The sequence below is a fragment of the Typopeltis vanoorti genome, chromosome 3 (genome assembly GCF_054136105.1).
Source record: "Typopeltis vanoorti isolate ZY-2024b chromosome 3, IOZ_Tvanoo_1.0, whole genome shotgun sequence".
NCBI classification, from domain to species: Eukaryota; Metazoa; Arthropoda; class Arachnida; order Uropygi; family Thelyphonidae; genus Typopeltis; species Typopeltis vanoorti.
Genome location: NC_143551.1, coordinates 71,444,192 through 71,466,619, shown reverse-complemented (window position 1 = coordinate 71,466,619; position 22,428 = coordinate 71,444,192). Strand labels below are relative to the sequence as shown.

At 35.8% G+C, this 22,428-nt stretch overlaps 1 protein-coding gene across 1 annotated transcript; it reads left to right on the top strand.

Moving 5' to 3' along the window:
• The first annotated feature begins 6,253 nt into the window (after positions 1 to 6,253).
• Positions 6,254 to 20,663, top strand: LOC150108250 (uncharacterized). The gene is made up of 2 exons (XM_090390432.1): positions 6,254 to 6,497; positions 18,064 to 20,663. Exons 1-2 carry the CDS (start codon positions 6,254 to 6,256, stop codon positions 20,661 to 20,663), a joined length of 2,844 nt encoding a protein of 947 aa, XP_090246558.1.
• The last annotated feature ends 1,765 nt before the right edge of the window (positions 20,664 to 22,428 follow it).

The following is a 22,428-nucleotide window of genomic DNA, read 5'->3' as shown; positions in this document are numbered from 1 at the left end:
TGATAAGGTTAAATTGAAACCGTGTTTTCATTTTTCCTTTTTCTTCTTCTGCGCTTTAGGCGACAAAAGCTTCCAAATTAGGAGTAATGCCCCTCGGTGAATAAAATATCGAGGACACGTTCTTGGGGGAAAAAAAGGAACAAAAAAAAAGAACCACAGGTATAATAAATTAGTCATTCTGGAATGCAAAGTGCTTTATTTATGCGAAAAATGATAAATCCTTTAAGCGGCTTAAGAAAATAAAGAATGACAAGAAAAAATTGAATGAAACATGACCAACAGGAATTGAAGAATAGAGTGAGAAAAGACGGAAAACGCCAGAGAAAATGAAGTTAGTAACAATAAAACAAGTATGTGAAAAGCAAGAGAAGTCATTGAATCTATCTATCAGCGGTGACCTCATATGTTGTCAGATCTCACTGAGTATTTTACAAAACAGGCCGACGTCTTCAAACTGTATCCTGATTTTTTCACGAAAATGTTCCCAAATACATTTGTCATTTTGTTGAACAAGTCCGTACTTGATACGAATTCAGATTGTCTCGGTTCTAGTCAACTTAGACAAGTGTCATGTTTCCATGAAAACGGTAGATTTTGCGCTTGCCCAGTTATCATGAATGCTTGTACTGCAGTCCTTATGATATTTTATTTCATTTATTTTAATTTATTTTTTAAAGTCGGCCTGATTGACTATGTGAGTTCGACTTATAGTCTGTTAATTTATCTCTGGACCTGGATGTTCTGTGCAAGAATTTATTTGCTGCATTACAAAAGTAAAAAATGAACGCATTTTTTTTTCATTGTGAATACGAGAATGAGGCTGTTTTTTCCCCCCCTCTGAATTAAGATGGAATTATCGCATTTTACTCATATTATCGGGAAGAGATAAGACAGTTAAAAAGAGAAGAAGGAAAAAAGTATGAACTCTGGTTGAGAATAAAGTATTCAAGAGAAGCTGGTTTTATAGAACCTCAAGATTAACCAAGTACCAAATAGCATACAACTCTGTTAGATCACGCGTCACAAATCAACAAAGGCACGATGACATAGAGAACAGTGACGCCCTCTACGGTAAACCAAGGTTGAAAAACGAAAACATTTTTGAAAGTGAAATAGACTGGAATTATTATGTTGAAAATCATACGGAAACTATTTTCAGTTGTTTTTCTTTTTTCTTTTCTTTTCTCTTCTTTCTTTATTTCTTTTCTTTTTTTTTTTCTGCATACAGGTTGCAAAATTCTCTGGCAAGTAGAGTCACACTCCTATTAGTTATCTTATCATTTTGCAAATAAATAATGTAATAACCATTCATAAACTCAATATCGGGACACTTTCTTGGGGTATAACATTATATAAAGAAATTAACATTGTATTTATAAAGTACTAGTTCGACAACTGTGCTCCAACAGAATGAAATGTTGATTTTTTTTTTTTTAAAGCAATTGCAGTTCCTGAATTAGATCGGATATGTTATGTTCCCTCTCGTGCGTGTTGTTGCATTGCTAATTTCTCCGTGACTTTATTTTTATTCAATGGTTTTGAATGATTTCTTTATTCACTTCATATCTCTACAGGGGAAACTACACTGCGCATTTATCAGTGATTACGTACGTCTCAAATTTCTCAGAACAGTCCTGATTTTCAAAGTTATGTTTCACTGTCCCGAAAATTCCAACATTTCGCAAATCGCAACTGAACTAAGTTCGTGAACTTTTTCAATGAAAGTATACGCCAGTGATAAAATATGGAGAATTACAGTTAGACGAAACTTTGTAATTACTCTACATGGAACATATTATCGTGTTATATGAAGTGTGTGTGTGTGTGTGTGTGTGTGTGTGTGTGTGTGTTTATAACGCAGAGGCGCTAGGGAATGAGGCTATTATTATTTATTTCTTTAATAAGTGAAAATAAGTACATATTTCTCTTTCATGGTGGGCACGTTAGTTTTTTTTTTCTTTACTACGTACAAAGAATTCGGATTTAAACTATTTCAGTATCTCCTTTCCTTGATGTTACAATTGACATTAGGTTTTACATAACATGAAATAGTAAAGTAAATGGATGTGCATAGTTACATAAAGAAATAGGCACAATAAATAAATAAAAATGGTTTATCCTTAATATATAGAAACTCAGTCAGTTAAAAACACCCCCGATTTGGAGAGCGACAAACTGCTGATCACACAATATCAAAATATCAATGCTGTTTATATTTATTTATTTATTTTATGCATTGTTATAACGCACTTAGAAAAACAAATTCTCTCTGGATTATCATCTGTCATCTCTGTCGTAATGCGTGCAAAACTCAATCAGCTACCGGAAGAAATACTAAATCTTATCCGCACCAAACATAAAATATGATGTAGCCACCATAAAACCCTTGCTCCTCAAGATCGTCAAGAACTCAATAGGACTACTGAATTTTTGTTCGATACGCCCTTAAAGATTTCTACGACAAGCAATGGGAAAATGCGATTTGATCCTTGAATCTAGGTGACCAATCTGTATGGAAGATTTTCAAATCTCTTCGTGAGACTCAAAATCATGTCCCACTAATACATGGAGAGAAGGTATTGTCTGCAGCGAGGAAGAGACATCGGAAGCTTTTGTCGACAGTACACATCTCCGGATCTGTCATTCATTTCGAAAGTGCATCGATGGGTACGTCGTGCATGAATTTCCCCAATCAGCAAGTTGATATCCGTCCAACTTCTCCAGATGAAGTCAGCGAAATTATCAAAAAACTCAACAATAAAATGGCTCCAGATCCGAATGGAATTACAAATAAAGTTATCAAATATCTTCTCACAAATATTTATGCAAATCGTTTCCATCATTCAATGCAATGCTGAAACGTCTTCACTTCACATCAAGATGGAAGAAAAACCGGACATAATTCTAATCCCTAAACCGAGGAAATGTTTGAAATTCCCTCAAAATTACTGACCTACCGACTTCGTATTAACCTTCTCTCCTGTCTTGGGAAGATATCAGAGAAAGCTATTCTGACAAGACTGCAAGAAGTAACCAACAAAAATAGCCTCATACTAGACAAACATTTGGATTTTTACCAAGCCATTGTACAGTCTAGCAAGTCCAAAAACTTGTGAAATACATCTCAACTGGATTCACCAACTAAAAACAGCAGACAGGCGCCATTTTCCTTGATTATAGTTAAAGCGTTCGATAAATTATGAACTGGTCTTCCTTATAGACTTATTGCAGCTAAATTTCCAATTTACCTAACTCACCTTATCAGATCTTACCTAAATGGCAGAAAATTCAAAGTCAAAATACAAGGCCTTAAATCGTCTGACCTCAATATCATCGTAGGTGTCCCACAAGGCTCCCTATTATCATCTTTGCTATTCTCCATTTACATGGCTGACATTCCTCGACTATCAATCTTTCCATACCGGACTAAGAGAGCGAAAAGTGCGGGCTTGATCTCCATCTTATCAGTTCGTTCAAACGTCAAAGTCGATAATGACCAGATAATGGCAAATGGAGAAGTACAGACTTTCCGAATAATCGATTGCGCGATTATTGATCAAGCATATACAAAATTTAGAATTAGTTAAGTATATTTATTTGTTTAAAACATTGCTGTTGAACAGGCTTAAAACTTTTGCTTTGAGCTCAGAAACAATTTTTGCTTACATGAAATAAATGCGAAAAAATTACAGCAGAGAAAAGCACGAAAAATATGACGAATATATATTATAATATTATAATAAAGAGCCATAGGGATTTCCATTTCGGCGATGTTATTAAGATATAAAATTTATTAGAATTTTCAAAGATATGGATTTTTTTTTTTCTATAATCATGCGGTAAACAGCTTATTTAAAGATGGTTTCCGAGAATTAGGAATATTATCTTAATAAATAAACTAATTATTGACTACAAATAGCATGTAATTTAGTCAAAAAATTGTTATAAATTATAAATCTAATTTAATAATTCCAAATTAGTGATATACTATTTTGAAAAAAAATTATCTCATCTTCTTTTTCACTAACACGGAATAAAACCTTGTGAGATTCAAAAAAAAAAGAAAAAAAGGGAGGGGGGAATTACGAAAAAAAGAACTGCAGCAAACTAATTAATTGAACTGGGGGCTAACAGAAAAAACTAAATTGCTTATAAGGCAAAGAACACCACAAATTATTGAGGCGCTCTTTCCACACGCTCTCATGTAGTGGCGCCATCTACCAGCTCATGTGTAAACTAATTTGAGTGTATTCTGTATATATATTCTTAAATTAGAAACAAACTGCCTGATAATAAAGTAGGTTCACTAATCTAAAGAAAGAAATTAATACACATATCCTAAAAAGAATATGACATGTGATAATATAATGCATTTATAATTTTTTCCCTTCTTTTCATGCAGTAGGAATTTTGACTAGTTCTGACAAGTAGAGATTGTCTTATGTTGGATGAGCACTCACGAAAGTGTTAAATGATAGCCATGGAAGCAATAGTCTCCTTTCAATCGGAGTATAAGGAGTTGGGTGTTACTTCATTACCAATCATTCTAACTGGGTAAACTACGTTACAAAAATTACGAGTATGTGAATAATAAGATATGTGATTTTTGTGGTGCATCCCGTCGGAATGGTGGATATAGAAGTAACAAGACCGACTGTTAAAGTCAACCTAATCGTCGTACGTATATAATCGCATAATTTTTACAACACCAACATTTTTACAACCGTTCAGTTTCAAAAAAAAAAAATGATACACGGGTAGCCTTTGACCGCAATTGCAGATATCACTCTTCTTGGCAGATTTCCTGCTAAATATTGATGAATGGACACAGTTAGTTTGGTCCATTGCTCTGCCAAAATGCAGCGAATTTGCATAACGACGTTTTAGCTCTTCCACAATATATTATTGAGAGTGATTTTTATATTTATTACTTTTTAGGTGAATTCCACCAACGAAAACTTGTAAATCTATAGCGCATTAGTACCTTGACTACAATGCAAACTAGAAAACAAATTCGTTTGTGTCCTCGCTAAGCAGCCGACAAACATAACAATACGTGATAAATATAAAACATAAAAGTTCTTCAAGTATAGAACCAAAAATCTTCAATTTTATATGTCAGAATATTAAAATAGAGGATATTATATTCAGCTATATTTTATAGTCAAATATAGAAAGAAACGTAAAAAAAAAAGCTTCTAATATTTACCGATGAACTCTCATATGACAAAGCAACTTCGATGCCCAAAAGTTACATGTTCATTAGCTCTCTGGTAAATTTTCGAAACGTTTAAGATCGTTTCTATATTTGACTATAAAATATGGATGGATCCATGATATCCTCCATCGGAATAATATAATATCTGATGGCTTCCTTCCTTAGTTGTCTTTGGAATAACGCGGTAAAAAACAAAATATTATTCTGTTTTGAAGGAAGCTTTTATTTGACATTGAAAGGAATCAAATGATATTAAAAATCCATTATTCTTTCACAAGCAAATAGTTTAAAAATTAATTTCAAATCTTTCGGATATAAGACTATTTTAACATGAAATAATAAAGGATTGAAATAATTTTTCATGATTTACTTATTTATTTTTAAATTGAAGCATTATTGGTCCTTTTTAATAAGTGTAATTGATTCACCAATAAAATATTCTCATGTAAAAAATACAACTGATTGACATGATAATCTAAGAACCAGAAATCGCTCGTGAGATGCGGTGATTAATACCCTTGGAGGGTAATGGATGGCAACGCTGTAGCCAATGAAGTTTTAACTGAGGCTAGGCTATTGCTGTTACCCTCTTGCCATGATCAGAGCTTTAATACCTCAATAACACCTTATCCCTACACTGTCCTCTACAGATAACGGGGAAGATGAAAAGCATTCTTGCTTCGCCTCTTTAAGTCAGTCCTCTTAAGGACTTAAGAACCAGATGAAGAGTTTTTAGTAGCGAGATAGTGAAGTAACAGAGGGGATTTGAGTGGTGAGGTTATAGAACTTTAGCCGCTTTTCAATGAATTGATTGATAGGAATGGAGTTTGATATTTGAATTAAGAATTGATGGCTAAGTCACGTAAGGGTAAAGGAGGAAATCAAAATATTTAGAGGTAAGCTTTCTTCGTTTTGTGACTATTTTCGCGATTATATATTGTTTTGCTGGTAGACTCACGCGTTAGACTACGGGATTTGTCAGTAGACTTATCTAAAGACACCGGAATATTCCTTGATTATATAAGGTGTGCAAGGATGGAGAACGTAACAGACATTAAGGACGCCATTCAAAATTTAGAAAAAGATCTGACTCTTGATGTTCTTAAATTCACCTTAAAGAAATTCAAAACAGAATATCCTGGTTGTCTGAATCTCTTCACTCAATTTAATGACACGGAAGAAGATGATGTGGACACTAAAGGGGACTTCACACCTGTTCCACCTCCAAAGATTCCCCGACAGTTCGATTGTTCGCAGGAGGAACAATCTAATGAAAGACGTAGAACATCTGAAGATGACATGGAAGGGGATGTAACAACACATGTCAACCAACAAAGAAAAGAAAAAGATCCCTCCAATCATCCTTTGAGATAAAGAAAAATGGACCTCAGTCTCAAGGTCCCTTGGAGAACAAGCCATCAATTTCTCCTCGGCAACAAATACCGACGAAGGTGTAAAGGTTCATCCTACTACTCTTACAGATTATCGTAAGATGACGAAAATGCTGAGCAACTCCAAATAGCAACATGTTGGAGGCTTAATGGATTTTTTACAACACTCAGAAAGGATTAAAAAAGAATTTAATGATTAAATATAGGAAGCATTAAATTCTTTTTTAATCCTTTTTTAATCCTTTCTGAGTGTTGTAAAAAATCCATTAAGCCTCCAACATGATGTCTTCACAGCACTTAAGCCTCTACACACGAATCCAAATAGCAATGGAGAAAATTTTAAAAGTGGTTCTAACAGGGGTTGCTGAGGGCATCACAACTGATGAGATCACAGCTGACCTCATCAGTCAAGGATTGACCCCAATCAAAGTCAGCAGGATGCTGAGGTCATATAATAGGCCAATGCTGCTGGTGTTGGTCGAAATCAGCAATATACAGAAAAGGATTTATGAAATATCCGACATCTGTAAGCTCAAAATTACAACTGAGCCTCAAAGGAAGAAAGCATCGGCAGGACAATGTCATAGATGCCAGAGATTCGGGCCCGCCCAAAAGCTGTGCAGAGCTGCCTACAGATGCCTGAAATGTGGTGAGAGTCACCTGACTAACTCCTGTTCCAAGCGCAGATCCACACCTGCCTGTTGTGCCAACTGTAGAGGACCACATCCCGCAAATTACAAGGGATGCCTTTTCCACCCAAAAAATCGGAGGTCAACAAGAATGAACTATGCTCCTCCATGCAGTGATACCATAAACAACCAAGCTGGTAGCCCTCCTGATCGTAATACCTCACATTCAGCAGCACAGGAAGGCACTCGACCTTCATCAATGTCCAAATCATATGCAGTGGCGGTACGAACTCAGATTCCTTCATCTCAAAAGCAAACAAACTCCAAACTCCTACCCTCTGCACTTGCAACAATGCTGTATGAAGTTAGCAAAGCAAGCACCTCACTATCTTCCAGAAACAGATTTTATCTAGAAACCCAATCGATATTAACAGCCCTCTATAATGTTAAAAAAAATTCAAACCTAATTCCCTCATGATAATAGCATGGAATGCCAATGGCTTGACACATAAAATTCTTGAGCTGCAAGAATTCGCAAAGAGGTACATAATCCAGACATAATCTTGATCAGTGAATCTCACCTCAGACCATCAAACAACCCAAGATTAAGAGGTTATATTCTATATAGGACAGACAGACTTAACTCTAGTGGTGGCGGCACAGCCATTTTTATTAAAAATTATTTGAGCCACAATGCATTGACCAACCCCCCAAACTTTAAACATTGAAGTGACAGAGGTGTAGAGGTGCATACAAACCACGGAGGTAAACTTAAAATCTATGCAGCGTGCAATCCTCCCAGCATTCCATTATAGCAGGTGACCTCAACTCCAAACATTCAGCTTGGTTCAGTTCATCAATCAACTCGAAAGGCCATACTTTATTTAACTACATGTCACTCAACGCATCAACAGTAGCTGGACCCACTGAGCCCACCCACTACAGCACATCAGAAAATTCCGAAGTACTAGGCATAGTTATCCTCAGGAACATCAAATATCAATACCAACTGTAGACACTAGAAGAGCAGATCATAATCCTATGCAACTCAAGCTATAAATCCAGGATCAGCCCTCTCCTGAACATTCTTTCTTAGCATGGCAAAAGCTCTCTAAGGTTCTCCCAGTCCACATCGGCCCGCCTCCTGTCATTCGCAAAAAAAAGAAGACATAGACATAGCTGTAAGCAATTTAACTAGGCAAATTAACACAGCAATAGCATCAGTCACTCAAACCTCTGTCTTTTACACATCAAATCGCATCCCAGAAGAGATACTGGAACTGATTAGGACCAAAAAAAAAGCAAGAAAGTGATATCACAACACTAGAGCCCCGCACGACAAAACAACCTTAAACAACCTGAACAGACCGGTTCGAGAAGCTCTCCAGAATCACAGGAATTCAGAATGGGAATCTAAACTCACAGATATTAACCCAGAAAATAACTCCATGTTGAAATTTCTAAAATCTCCTCGTAACAAAAAACAACCCCTTTCCCCCCTATGAAAAAGTAGAAGCCCTTATTGACAATCTGGAAAATCAATGCAGCCCATCTTACGAAAACTTAAATATTAATCTCATTTACAAAGTTCATCGTAAAGTTAGAAGAGCATTAAGCCAGCCCAAGGATGATTCAGAATTCATTACCCCACTACTCTGACAGAAATAATTAATATTGTATCCCAATTGAAGAATAAAAAAGCGCCTGGTCCAATAGATTCATAAAATTACTTCCAAGGAAGACCATACCTCATCTAGTTAATATTACCAACTCCATTTTAAGATTCCAGTACTTTCCTACGGCCTGGAAAACTGCTGACATCATCCCTTGAAAAATCCTGGTAACAACCCACAACTCCCACAAAGCTACAGGCCCATTAGTCTTCTTTCCTGCCTCAATAAAGTAACAGAAAAGGTCTTTCCTCTCAAGACTACAATTAGTAGTGGACAAACAGAAAATAATCGCTAATGAGCAATTTGGGTTCAGCAAAAGCTCACAACACAGCACAGTAAATTCACCGATTAACAGAACACATCACCGTGGTTTTAACTGGCACCTTCACACTGCTGCTGTATTCTTGGATATAGCCAAGGCCTTTGATAAGGTCTGTCATCAAGGTCTTATCTTCAAACTTATTGCAAACAACATCCCAATTAAGCTAGTGAACCTTATTTATTCATACCTTAAAGACATGCAAGTAAAGATTAACGGACTCGTCTCATCTAGACGCAAAATCCTGACTAGTGTACCTCAAAGTTCCCTCCTGGGCCCTACTACTGTTCACAACTTACGTATCAGACATCCCTCGTAACTCAAAAGCAACCATTACGGCCCTTTACGCGGATAACACCGCTTTTCTATCAAGATCTCTCAGCCCTCGCCTGGCAATCTCTAGCCTCCAAAGAAGTATCAACGCGCTGGAAAACTGGTTCACCAACAGGAGGATTCAAGTAACCTCCCCCCCTCAAAAGTTCAGCGATGCTGTTTTCTAGGAAAAAGGTCTGCATCAAAGAGGACATCTTGTTTTCTGGTCAAAAGATTCCATGGCAATCAGAGACCAAATATCTCGTGGTAATACTGGATAAGAAACTCCTTTTTAACAAACACATCAATATCATTGGCTCCAAATCTTCCAACGTAATAGCACAGCTCTAACCAATGATCAACCGCAAGAGCAAATTGAACTTACAAAATAAATTGCTACTTTACCGGATGGTCATACTTCCAGTTATAACCTACGCCACACCAGCATGGAGTCACAAGTCATGATTAAACATTTTAAAAGTACAAACAATCCAAAATAAATGCCTACGGATGATTTTAGATGCTACTACAAATACAAAAGACCGAAGGCTATTCTACTCTTAATTGTTCATAGTTGACACAACTGCTCCCAGTGGGCGAGATTAATTGCTCACAAAACTTCCTTTCCCAAACAACTTCCAGCACAGACAAAATGGAATATGAAAAGCACATGTGCTTCACCCATCCTTACAGTAGCGTTATGCGTTATGCTAAGAAACAAATAGAGTAGGCATTGAATTGGTCAAAACGGTGATTTCTGAGAATTCACTGCATGCTATGCACACTGTATTTGGTTCTTAAATACGGTGTGCAATTGGCATGCAGTAAAATAATATTAGCTCCAGAACATTGTTTATATTAACCATTTAATTTGTAGTTTCGAAAACAGACAATCCGGTTTACGAACATAGTACATACACTTCCTCATAGCCCAGTAGCTACTTCGACGATAATTCCAAACAGCCACCGCTGCAATTTCTATTTCCCAAACATAAAATGTTTGGATGAATGTTTGTGATTGTCTGTGAAAATAATAGTGGTGGTGGTCGGTGGTAGATGGCGTTGGTGTAGATCAGTGATGGCGAACCTATGACACGAGTGTCATCACAGACACACTTGAGGGTTTCAGGTGACGCACCTTGGATGTTGAAAAATATTGGTATTCTGATGAAAAAACTAATTTCAATAATTTCAGTTTATTAAATTAATTGTATAATATGAATTCATAGATTGCATATCAATGTCCTATTAAATAAATAGCCTAATATGATATGTATAAGTCACCATCTATGATTAAGTAGTTGAATTTATAATGCATGTATGCAAGTGGCACATCAACAACGTCAATATTAAAAAAAAAAGATGTTTGACACACCTGGGTAAAAAGGTTCGCCATCACTGGTGTAGATGATGACGGTAGTTGGGGTTGGTGGAGACGGAGAGTTGTAGAGTTGGTGCCCTACCTTCATAAGTCTTTGTACTCCTTGGAGGTGTTAAATAATAATAATAATAATAATAATAATAATAATAATAATAATAATAATAATAATAATAATAATAATAATAATAATAAAAAAATATTTCCGAAAATAAAATAAATCTATGGGCGCTTACAGAGATTGCGTAAGTTATTATTAAAAACAATTGCAACACTAGATGACAAAGGTATCTGCAGAATGCTAATGAAACATTGTCCTACTTAGTCATAATGACTATTCTCAACATAATATTTTATTAATTCGCCAGGGAAATATGATTACTAGAAACTTACTTATTGAACCAGCTTCTTATGTAAAAATCACGGAAAACCAGTTGCATTTTTTTTTCAAAGTTATATCTCTAGGCTAAAAATTTTAGTGGGATTAAAAATTCGTATTGAAGAATCCAATAATAATAATAATAACAATAATAATAATAATAATAATTTTGTATATATAATTATTTAATTATAAGAATAATTTATTACATTATTTTTTTCGTGTTACATAAGAGTATTATATTAATGATATTATGACATAATAATCAGTATCTTCAGTATCTTTTTTATTGTTCTATACTTTACTAACTATTTTATTACCTAATCTGCTTCTTTGGTTATAAGGATTACGTGTGGTTGAGTGAGGCGAGTTAATTCCACCTACTTCGAAGCTTAGGTTAGCTATTGTGAAGAGAGTGAGATTTAGGCTTCATTATTTATGTTGTTGCTACTGTTTATGTATGGGATGTTGGCATTGGATGCTGGTGATTTGTGATGTATATATTAGTGTTAAGGGTATATTAACTTTGTTGGTATATTTTCCAGAGTTCGTGTTTAATGTTCTGTAGTTATCTACGTGTTTTAACTTTCTTGGTAGGTTGTTGAGTTGCATGGGTATCTGATGTGATCTCACAAAAGAACCGTATGAATTGTTGAAGGGCGTAGGGATGTAGAGAGTTGTTGTAGGTCGTGTTATACGATATGTGTCTCTGTTGTTTCGATAGGTGATGTTGAAGTAATTCCTTGTTAATGTCATGTAGTGTTTCAGGTTTTTAATGCTCAGTATTCTGTGTATCGCCATGTGCTTGTGGGATATTGGTTGTTGCGGGTAAGGTGTCCAGATCACTGTTGACACGATTTTCCTGTCATGTTTCTAATTTTGTTAGGTGGCTGTTTGATGTGTTTGCATAGACTGTTATTCCGTATCTGAGTAGAGATTCGCAGATACCGGGATAAAGGAGTTTTTTTTTTATGTTGGATGGAATAATGTCTTTAATTTGGAAGAGTTTTGCTGCGATGATCCGGAGTTTGGTGTGTAGGTATTCTATATCTTTTGTCCATTTAAGGTGGGAAACTATATAGAGACCGAGGTATTTTGCATGTGTTACAGGTTTGATTTCGGAACATTGGCAGGTATTTTTGTTGTTAATGTAGCGGTATGTGTGGCAGTGTATCGATAGTGATGCGGGGCGTTTGATTCTTGGGTTGTGTATTATCAACATCTGTGTTTTGGTGCCGTTGATTAGAATTGCGTTTTGGTGGAAGTATGTTATGATTTCATTTAGGTCTTGTTTTGCTTTGGAGAGAGCCGTGTTGATGTCTGTGTGGATTGCTAGTAGTGTGGTGTCATCTGCGTACTGAAATATTTGACTTCTTATGGATATTATGTTATGAACATCGTTAATGTATATGTTGAATAGAGTGGGTGATAATATGGCACCTTGAGGTATACCGTGTTTTATTTGTATACTCCGACTGTGACATGTAACTATTTTTGTTACTTGTGTCCTGTTTGAGAGGTAGTTCTTGAACCATGTATGCAGTGTTCCTCTTATACCTATTGAGTATAGTTTGGTGAGTAGTATGTCATGTTCAAGTGTATCAAATGCTTTGGTTAGGTCCAGCAGTATAAGGACGGCATACTTGTTTTTGTCGAGAGCTTTGTTTATTGTGTCGGCGATGTCTTCTAATAAAGTGATGGTGCTTTTTGTTCTCTAAAACCCGTATTGCTTTTGTGAGATGATGTTGTACTTCTGTAAATAGTTCTGTAGTCTGGTGTGTGTTATTTTTTCTAGAATTTTTGAGATGACTGGTAGTGTAGCTATTGGTCTGTAGTTCTGAGTATCGTTTCTTTTGCCGTGTTTGTATATTGGCGAAATTACTGCAGTTTTTAGTTGTTGTGAAATAATGCCTGTCTCGAATATTATGTTCACGAGTTTCAAAAGTATTGGATTTATTTGTTCAAAGTGTGTTATAAAGTCTGTGAGTCTTATTTTGCCTGTTCCTGGAGTGGTCTTTGGTTTTAGTTGTAGGATTGCTTCTTTCAGTTCCTGTTTTGTTATGGATGGAAAATACATTTTTTGTTGTTGACTTTGTGTCAGTAGTTTTTTGTTGATCGTTGGTAGTTTGTGTTTTTTCAGTTGTGTGATATTGTTTGTGAAAGGATGGTTGGATGAGTCTGCTAATTCCTCTTGGTTTGTGTCCTGACCGAAGCTTTTTGCAATAAAATCTTGTGCTGAACTTTTCTTTTTTCGAGTTACTAATTCGTTGAGTGTAGCCCATGTTTGCGTAATGTTGTCGTTATATTCCATGAATTTTTGGAAGTAGTATCGTCTTTTTGCCGTACGAATTTTTGTTGTTAGTTGATTTCTTGTGTTTTTGTAAAAGGTTTGTAAATGTGTGTTACTGGGTGACTTTTTAATTTTTTTCCATAGATTTTCTTTTACAGTAATACTATTTAGTATGTCGTCATTTATCCATGGATTGTTGTCTGTTTGTCGCCTCGTTTGTGTAGGCTTTGTTGCTTTTTTGTATATTTCTGTGAACTTTAGTTGAAAATTCTCGTATAATGTTATAGGATCATTTATTTTAAGTAGGGAATTCCAGTCTGTACTTTTTACATGGTTATCGACAATGCTCTTTAGTATGATCGAGTTTTGTCGACTTTTGTGGTGGTGGGAGGGGGGGTAGATAACGTATAAAACGAAGTTGAGACAAAGTAGTGATCAGCAATTTTGATGTTAATTACCGATGATGTATATGTATGGATGGGAGCGCGTATGTTGATATGATCAATGCATGATTGTGTTAAGGAGTTATTGAGTATTTCGTCTCTTGTTGGGGAGTTAATGGTAGGGCTTATGTTGTACTGACTTAGTATATCAAGATATGTGTTAGTGGTTGAAGAAACGTGGTCAAGAGTATTTAATAATAATAATAATAATAATAATAATAATAATAATAATAATAATAATAATAATAATTGTTATGTAAGTCGGGTTCACTTGTAATTATATATACTACTACTAATAATTATAATAATATAGCTGTTTGCTGTCATCTTATAAATGTAACTGGTTTCCCGTGATTTTTACATAAGAAGCCCTGTCAATGAGTAAGTTTCTAGTAATCATATTTTCCTGGCGAATTAATAAAATATTATGTTGGGAATAGTCATTATGACTACGTAGGACAATGTAGGACAAGATGACAGAAAACAGTTATATTATTATTATTATTATCATTATTATTATTCTTCTCTCTTCCATCATCTATGTGGATGATGATGAGACCGAATGAACTCTTTCCACTTCTGTCTGTCCTGGGAGAGTTCGAACAATTCTGTCCAGTTTGGTGTCGCTTGTTGTGATTTGGTTTTCAGGTCCTCTTTTATTTTGTCTATCCATCTAATTCTGGGCTGCCCTTTGGATCCTTTACCTTCCATCGTTGTATTCAGGGCTTTAGATGGTAATCTTTCTGTGCCCATTCTGGTCACATAGCCAAACTATCGCAGTCCTCTTTCTTGGATATTATCTATTATTGTTATTTCTTGTTTTGGTCGTTTCCTTATGTCTTCGTTTCTTAGTCGATCCAGCAGAGATACTCCAAGTAATCTTCTTAGCCAACCCATTTCAGTAACTAATAATTTTTTCTCTTCAGCCTTTTTGAGATTCCAGCATTCACTTCCACAGAGGAGTATTAGGAGGCCCATTGTTTCATAGATTCTTACTTTTGTTACTTGTTTGATGTCTCTTGACTTCCATATTTTATTAAGTCGTCCAAAGTTTTGGGTTGCTTGACTGATTCGTCTGTTTATATCTTTTATAATTTCACCACTGTACTCAATAACTCCTCCAAGGTAGGTGAAGTTTTCTACTTGGTCTACATTCTTACTATCAATTTCAATTTTCAGATTGGTGCTTCTTTTCCTATTTGCATAATTTTTGTTTTGTCTATATTTATGTTTAATCCAGATTTTATACACTCCTTTATTTTATCAGAAATTCGCTGTAGATTTTCTTCTGTGCTTTGCAAGTAATGCAATGTCGTCTGCAAATTTTAAATTTGTCACATTTTCCCCATATATTTTAATTCCGGACTCTTCATTGTTTAAGGCCTTATTGGTTGCTTCTTTCAGTGTAAGATTGAACAGGTCTAGTGACAAATTGCATCCCTGTCTTACTCCGCTCTCTGTGTGGAACCAGTTGGTTAAGGTGTCCTCCATTCGTACTGCACTTTCAGATTTCTCATATAGATTTTTATTATTCTTATGGTTTTGTTGGGAGTTTCAAATTCTTCCATAGTTTTCCATAGTTCTCTTCTACAAATTGAATCAAATGCCTGACGAAAATCTATGAAATTTATGTTTCATAAATTTCATAGACAGTAGAGTACAAACTTTGGTTGTACTCTACTGTCTTTTCTATTAGCTGTCTTAAGGTGAATAGTTGATCAATTGTGCTTCGCTTTGTCTGAAACCAGATTTTTCTTCTCCTAGTACCAGTTCTGTATATGGCTTAATTTGATTTTGGAGTACTTTCGTAAAAAACATTACTTGGAATACTGAGGAGGCTAATGCCTCTGTAATTATTGCATTCTGTTTTATCTCCTTTTTTGTATATAAGAGTTATGACTGATTTGGTCCAATCAGTAAGCACTGCTTCGTTTTGGTAGATCCTTTCAAATAATGTTTTTAATGGTTTCAAACGGTGTTCCTTTCCTGCTTTTAAGAATTCTGCATGTATTTGATCAATACCAGGTGCTTTCCTAGTTTTGAGTTTTTCTATGCTGTGTGCTATTATTTCTTTGGTAAAGATATTTGTTTCCTCTTCCATTTCAGTGGCTGGAATCGTAATATCCTGGGAGCTGTTTTAATTATATAAATCTTTGAAGTATTCTTCCCATCTGGCCATTCTTTTTGTTTTACTTTCAATTAGTTGTCCCTCTTTGTTTTTGATCATTATAAATTTTGTTGTCCGTGTCTTACTAATTTGATCTATTTGTTTATATAATCCATGAAGCTTATTTTCGTTTGATACCTTTTCTGCCATTTTGCATTTTTCTTCTAACCAGTTATTCTTGTCTCTTTTAACTAGTTTTCCAATTTCTCTGGTTAATCTATTATATTCATTTCTGTTATAGTTCTGTGTTATTTTCATGCTTTTCCTTTGATCGCTTAACCTTTTTACTTCATTCGAAATCCAATCCTTTTTACTTTCTTCTTACTTTCTCTGTAACCTATTGTTTTTTATGCCGAATTTAATATTATTTCCTTTAATTTGAACCAATGTTCTTCGATGTTTATATTCTGTTTTGGTTGTTCCTTTAAGTTTTTATCTAGTTCTAGTTGATATTTTCTTAGAATATTGTTGTCTTGTAGTTTTTTTACATTCAGATTTTTACTTTATTCTTAGGTTTGCTAATACTAGCTTATGGTCTGATCCACAATCTGCAGAAAAGGATCTGCAATTTAGGATACTTGATTTCCATCTTTGGTTTGCAATAATATAGTCTATCTTATTCTTGGTTTGTCTGTCTGGCGATATCCATGTCCATTTTCTTTGGGGTTTTGGATGTTTGAAGAGAGTGTTGGTTATTATTAGTCTATTATTTGAACAGAAGTTTAGCAGTCTTTCGCCACGTTCATTGCTTTCTCCATACCCGAACTTTCCGATTACTCTTGGCCAGGTATCCCAGTCTTTGCCTAATTTTGGGTTTAAGTCCCCCATTATAATTAGGAGAGCTTGACTTGGTGTCTGTTGTACTGCTTTTTGCAAATCTATATAGAACTCCTCAATGTCTTCTTCTGATAATGTCAAAGTTGTTGAGTATATTTGAATAATAGTGAGTGATCCGATTGATGTTTTAAATAATGCTTTAATTATCCTAGGTGAGATAGGATTGTAAGACAGTAGAGAGTTTTGAGCCTTTAGTTTTAATATAAGTGCTACTCCTTGGTGTTTGTTGTCCTCCCTGCCTGAAGTTAAGATTTTGTACCGTCCATGGTGGAATTCTCCTTTTCCAGTCCATCTGGTTTCGCAGAGTCCAATCACTTCCCATCGGTAGTTGTCTAATTCATGAAGTAGTATTTCCAATGTTCCTTCCTGTTAAGAGTTCTTGCATTCTATGTTCCTATGCTTGTTATGTTTTTCCTGTCTATTAAGTGATGTTTTATTCCAATGGCATATTTTTCGCCTTCACAATTTTGGTTCCCTAATAGTGGGCGCGACCCTTGTTTGACCGGGCTGAATTCAGCCGGCTTTTTTTAGTAGATAGTGGAAACTACAGTTTCACAGGGGAAAGAGTCACCCACTCGCCCTCGAGTTGATCTAATAGCACTGGGGGGGGGGGGAGTAAGAAGTAAGAGAGAGTAGAGGAAAAGAAGAGTAGAAGACCAGTCTCCAGATATAATATACCAAGTGTATGAAGTAAGATCAGGTCTAGCTTGGGTGTCTCGGGTTTGCCATGCCCGTACTCACCAATGTGTGCCCCTGAGACAATTATTATTTTTATTTATATTAATATTATATATTATTATTATTCTTTTTATATATAATTAAAAGTGAACCCGACTTACATAATAATAATAATAATAATAATAATAATAATAACTATTATTATTATTATTATTATTGGATTCTTCAATACGAATTTTTAAACCCACTAAAATTTTTAGCCTAGAGATATAACTTTGAAAAAAAAAAATGACTGCCTTCCCTTATGATGTGTAGTGTTAACTAGATTTTTTTAAATTTTTATTTTCAGATGAGACGGACCACTTTGCTCATCTAAAGGAAATGAACAACGAGTCCCTAGTTGCAGAATATGAATGGAGAATTGCAAATATCTACCATCTTCTGGACTTATCTCGTTCACCTCATGGTGACACCATACCCGGACCAGAGTTCTATACTGGTCAACCAGGTTACAAAGTTCGATTAAGTCTTACAGCTGGTAGAATCAGTCCTGCTGATCAGTTACCATATGTCGGTGTGTGGTTTACCCTTGTTCAAGGAAAGTTTGATGACGTAGTCGAATGGCCTTTTCAATACAAATTCAATTTAACCCTAGTGGATCAGTCGTTCGATCCAGAATTGGAGCACATCCACTTGTCTATGAACCCAATGACTGCCATATGCCGTCTCTTGAAACAATTTCTTCGGCCTCGGACAGAAAAACGTGAAGGCGATGGTTGTGGGAAAGCTTTTTTCGTGTCGCACAATAAACTTTTAAACCATAGTCGCTATGTGGTGAATAACAGTATACTAGTCCGAGTTACTATTTTTTTGGAGGACCGAGGATCCATTCCAAAGCGAGCTAAAGCGTACATGAGAGGTCATCAATTAGTATCGGAGTTCCTTTGGGAGATCCAGTCAGTTGATAAAAAGATCCAACAAGCTCGAGAAGGGGTTCTCAATTATGTGACGAGTGATCTGTTTTACGTGAACAGCGAAAGTTACTTAATGGTCCTGCAGATGACCATTAACTCGGAAGATGAACACATTGGTCTTTTTGCTACTCTCGTTCCAGGTGATTTCGATGATACATTGGAATGGCCATTCGCTTATACTTTTGAATTATCCATTGTTGATCAATCTCCTGGATACTTAACACTCGATCGGAAAGGAATTGTAGATCCAACTTCTGGTATATGTTCTTTAAGTTCTTTTACAAAACCACAGTACCAACCCAATGTTCCTTGCGGTTTCCGAAGACTCATTAGTTTCAACCTTTTAGAGAGTCGAAACTTTAAGAAAAATGGCAATATCTTAGTGAAGTTTACGGCTATATTGGATAAAATGCCAAACTTTGCTTCAATGTCTGTAAAGGACAATCATTTAGTTGCAGAATATTCGTGGCGTATTCCGAATATAGAACGCAAAGTCCAACTAGCCAGAACAGGAAGACTGAACAATTTATTAAGTGAACGTTTCTACACAGCAGACCAAGGATATCTTATGCAACTGCAATTAAAATTTCAGAATCAAACGAAAGGCTACATTGGCCTTTATTTGACCTTACTGGAGGGAGAATACGATGCACTATTGGATTGGCCTTTTGTCAAAAAATTCGAGTTAGTAATCACTGACCAACAGCCATCTGGTAATGGTAGAGACATTGTTGTGTCAATTGATCCTCGCAATCCTTATATCACGAATGAAGCATGCGTTGGATCATTTTGGAGACCAGTGGGTAGGAATGATGCATGCGGCTCTTCAAGCACCATCAGTTATGACAGCCTGTACAGCAGAAAATACATTCGCTACGGTGCCATGCTAGTGAAAGTAACTGTATTTATGGACGAGATTCAACCACCCCGTTTCGCCACATTATCTGTTGAAGAAGACAATCTCTCGGCCGTCTACGATTGGTTAATACCAGACATAGAAGACAAAATATCACAAGCAAAGAAAGGAGAAGTTCAGTTTATTGACAGTGAGAAGTTCTATCTGTGCAATAATGGGTATCGTATGATGTTAAGATTATATCCAGAGAAAACAGAGGGGTACATTGGCTTGTATGCTGTACTGACTAAAGGGGTTTATGATAAAGACTTGGAATGGCCTTTCAGATATAAATACCAGCTAACGGTCGTGGATCAATTAGAGAAAGGTCCCAGGTCTGATATATCTCGTACTACCTATCCCTCTACGTCATCTAGTGGTTGTCCTGATGTTGCTTTTAAGAAACCAGAACACGAATTGGCCGAGTGGAGTTGTGGAGAGGGTAGGATGGTCAGTCACGATACGTTAAATACTCAAGGCTACAAGAAAGATGGACATATCAAAGTGAAGATCACCGTGTTTCTTGAAGAATTAGCTACACGTATTGCCACTATGAGTTTCCATCAAAACATGGTAGCTTCTGAGTATTCGTGGCTTATAGAAAGAGCCATGGACAAAATTACTCTTCTCAAGAACCAAGAACTGAACAAACTTGAGAGCCCTACGTTTTATACTAATAATCAAGGTTATGCGATGCGTGTGAGTCTGGCATTGAACTTAGTAACTCCTCCTTTCCATTCTTTGGCAAATCACAAAGAAGAGTACGTAGTCGGATTGTATCTCACTTTATATCGGGGAAAACATGATAAGCTCTTAAGGTGGCCTTTCAAACAAAACGTTATTTTGACCATCGTGGATCAGATGTATTCTGGAAGAGATTTGGTGAAGGCCGTCGATCCCCGTAATACCAAATGTCCTCCGGAAGCATTCAAGAAACCAGTAGATGTTCATAACGAACATTCGTGTGGTTTTGCTGCGCTGGTGTCATTAGACAGACTTCAATTGTACATTAAAGATAACACAGTTCTCGTAAGGACTTCTGTTATAGTAGGCGAGTTGTCGAATAAAGGCAAAACTTGATGGCATTTCAAGACTTAAAAAGATTTGATGTACAATACTAGCCAGTAGAGTAAATTACTACGCCCACCGAACTTCAAGTAATGGAGTTACAATGAATGGGCTATCGACGTGAAGTTCAGCTACAGCTCGATAGAGGACGCCCTCGTATGTGTCATAAATGAACAGAGAAATAGTTCAGTGCTAAATAACAAGTCAATGTCTCCCTTTCTATATTAATTTTCATTTATTAGGATTCATTTTATTTCTTAATTCTAATACTCGTATTAGAAAAAAACATAAGAACGAGGAAGACTAAAAATATTCTAGTAGGGGATGACGTTTGTAAAATACTAATTTGTTTATTGTAGTTTTACTGTTTTATTAATCTGTGGCTAATCTAGATGATTCTGACAAATAACTCGATAAAAATAAGTTGTTGCTAACACGAAAGATTTTTAAAAAATGCATAAAACAAACAAGTGAATGTTAATAATTTCTTATTTCTCTTCTCATAGTTAGCTAAATATTCTGCAACACTAAAGAAAATATCACATGATTATTAAACGTCAATTATGTTTTCATTATACATTTCAATATACAGTATCTTGTATGGTCGGCATCAAAGCAAATGTTGAGCAGCATGCGAACAGCAAATTCTGCGTTGCCACTTCTGCTGATAATACGTATTGCTCAAATTTCAGAAGAAACCCTACATTTTGAAGAATTAAAACCATGACAGCCAAACAGCCATCTCTAAATTTCATTCGGTCTTCTGCTTTTGCAGGAATTGGCTCACTTTTTAAATATAATTGTTACTGTTATTTTTATATGGGATCCCATCCCATTCAAGTGCTATCTCCTGTACGAGGTTGACTACCTTGATTTGACTGATGGTTAACTATGGGGGTTACGACATGTGGTGAGGACCCTATCTCTTTACATATTGTCGTAAGTATTGGGGGACAATAAAAACTGAGTTTCCGGGTGAAAGAAACCCTACCTCCCTATTAGATTGGCTAACTCACTTTTAGTCGAAAGAGAACAGATAAAGGTTCTTCACGCCATGAATCGAACCCAGATCTTTCCGACCCAAGGGCTTCGTCTATACTGATTGAACTGCGGAAGCTCTTGATGAAATGTCTTTTTTTTACATAAAATGAGAAAACAATTGCGGAATAAGGAATCGAAATTGATCGAATGATGCTTGCGTGCCTGTAACATTTTAGTTTTTTCTCCCTCGTGCACAACTCCTCCCTTCATTTTGGCCCTGTTGTGTGTCAAAATTCTCAGGAGACGTCATAAGAATTGACGATGTTCCTCATTGGATCAAAATTGGTTGAATAATGAGATATAGAGGAGTCTGCTGAAGAAACGAACCCTGCCAGAATCTCTTTACACAGATTGGTCAGAAGTTCTGAGAGGATCATATTTCTACATTTGGAAATTATATTCTTAATGTAGTTGATATAAGTTGAATGATGACACACGTAGAATTATCTGTGTACGAAGGAAAAGGATGATACTTTTCTGCCATTTTTCAATATTTGCAAAGTTCTCAAAGGCTTTCAAAATATAAAATAAATAAATCTGCTAGTCTTTTATTCCTCAAAGAGGAGCAAGTCAGGTCATCTAGCCGCAACTAATTTACTGAAGACGTAGGCCCAATCACCGCCTGCCATCACTGACAGCTGAAGCCCAAGGCCGTTAATCATTTTTCTAGAATAATAACATTTTTTAGGCTAAAATGCCTAGAGTCAGACTAACAACGCCTTTTTATTGATGTTTT

Bases quoted from the DNA above. Each gene is read 5' to 3' on its own strand.
- LOC150108250 (XM_090390432.1), top strand. From the start codon at position 6,254: ATGGAGAACGTAACAGACATTAAGGACGCCATTCAAAATTTAGAAAAA. The intron at 6,498-18,063 runs GTAGAACATCTG...TTTTATTTTCAG, and splicing joins GGAACAATCTAATGAAAGAC to ATGAGACGGACCACTTTGCT.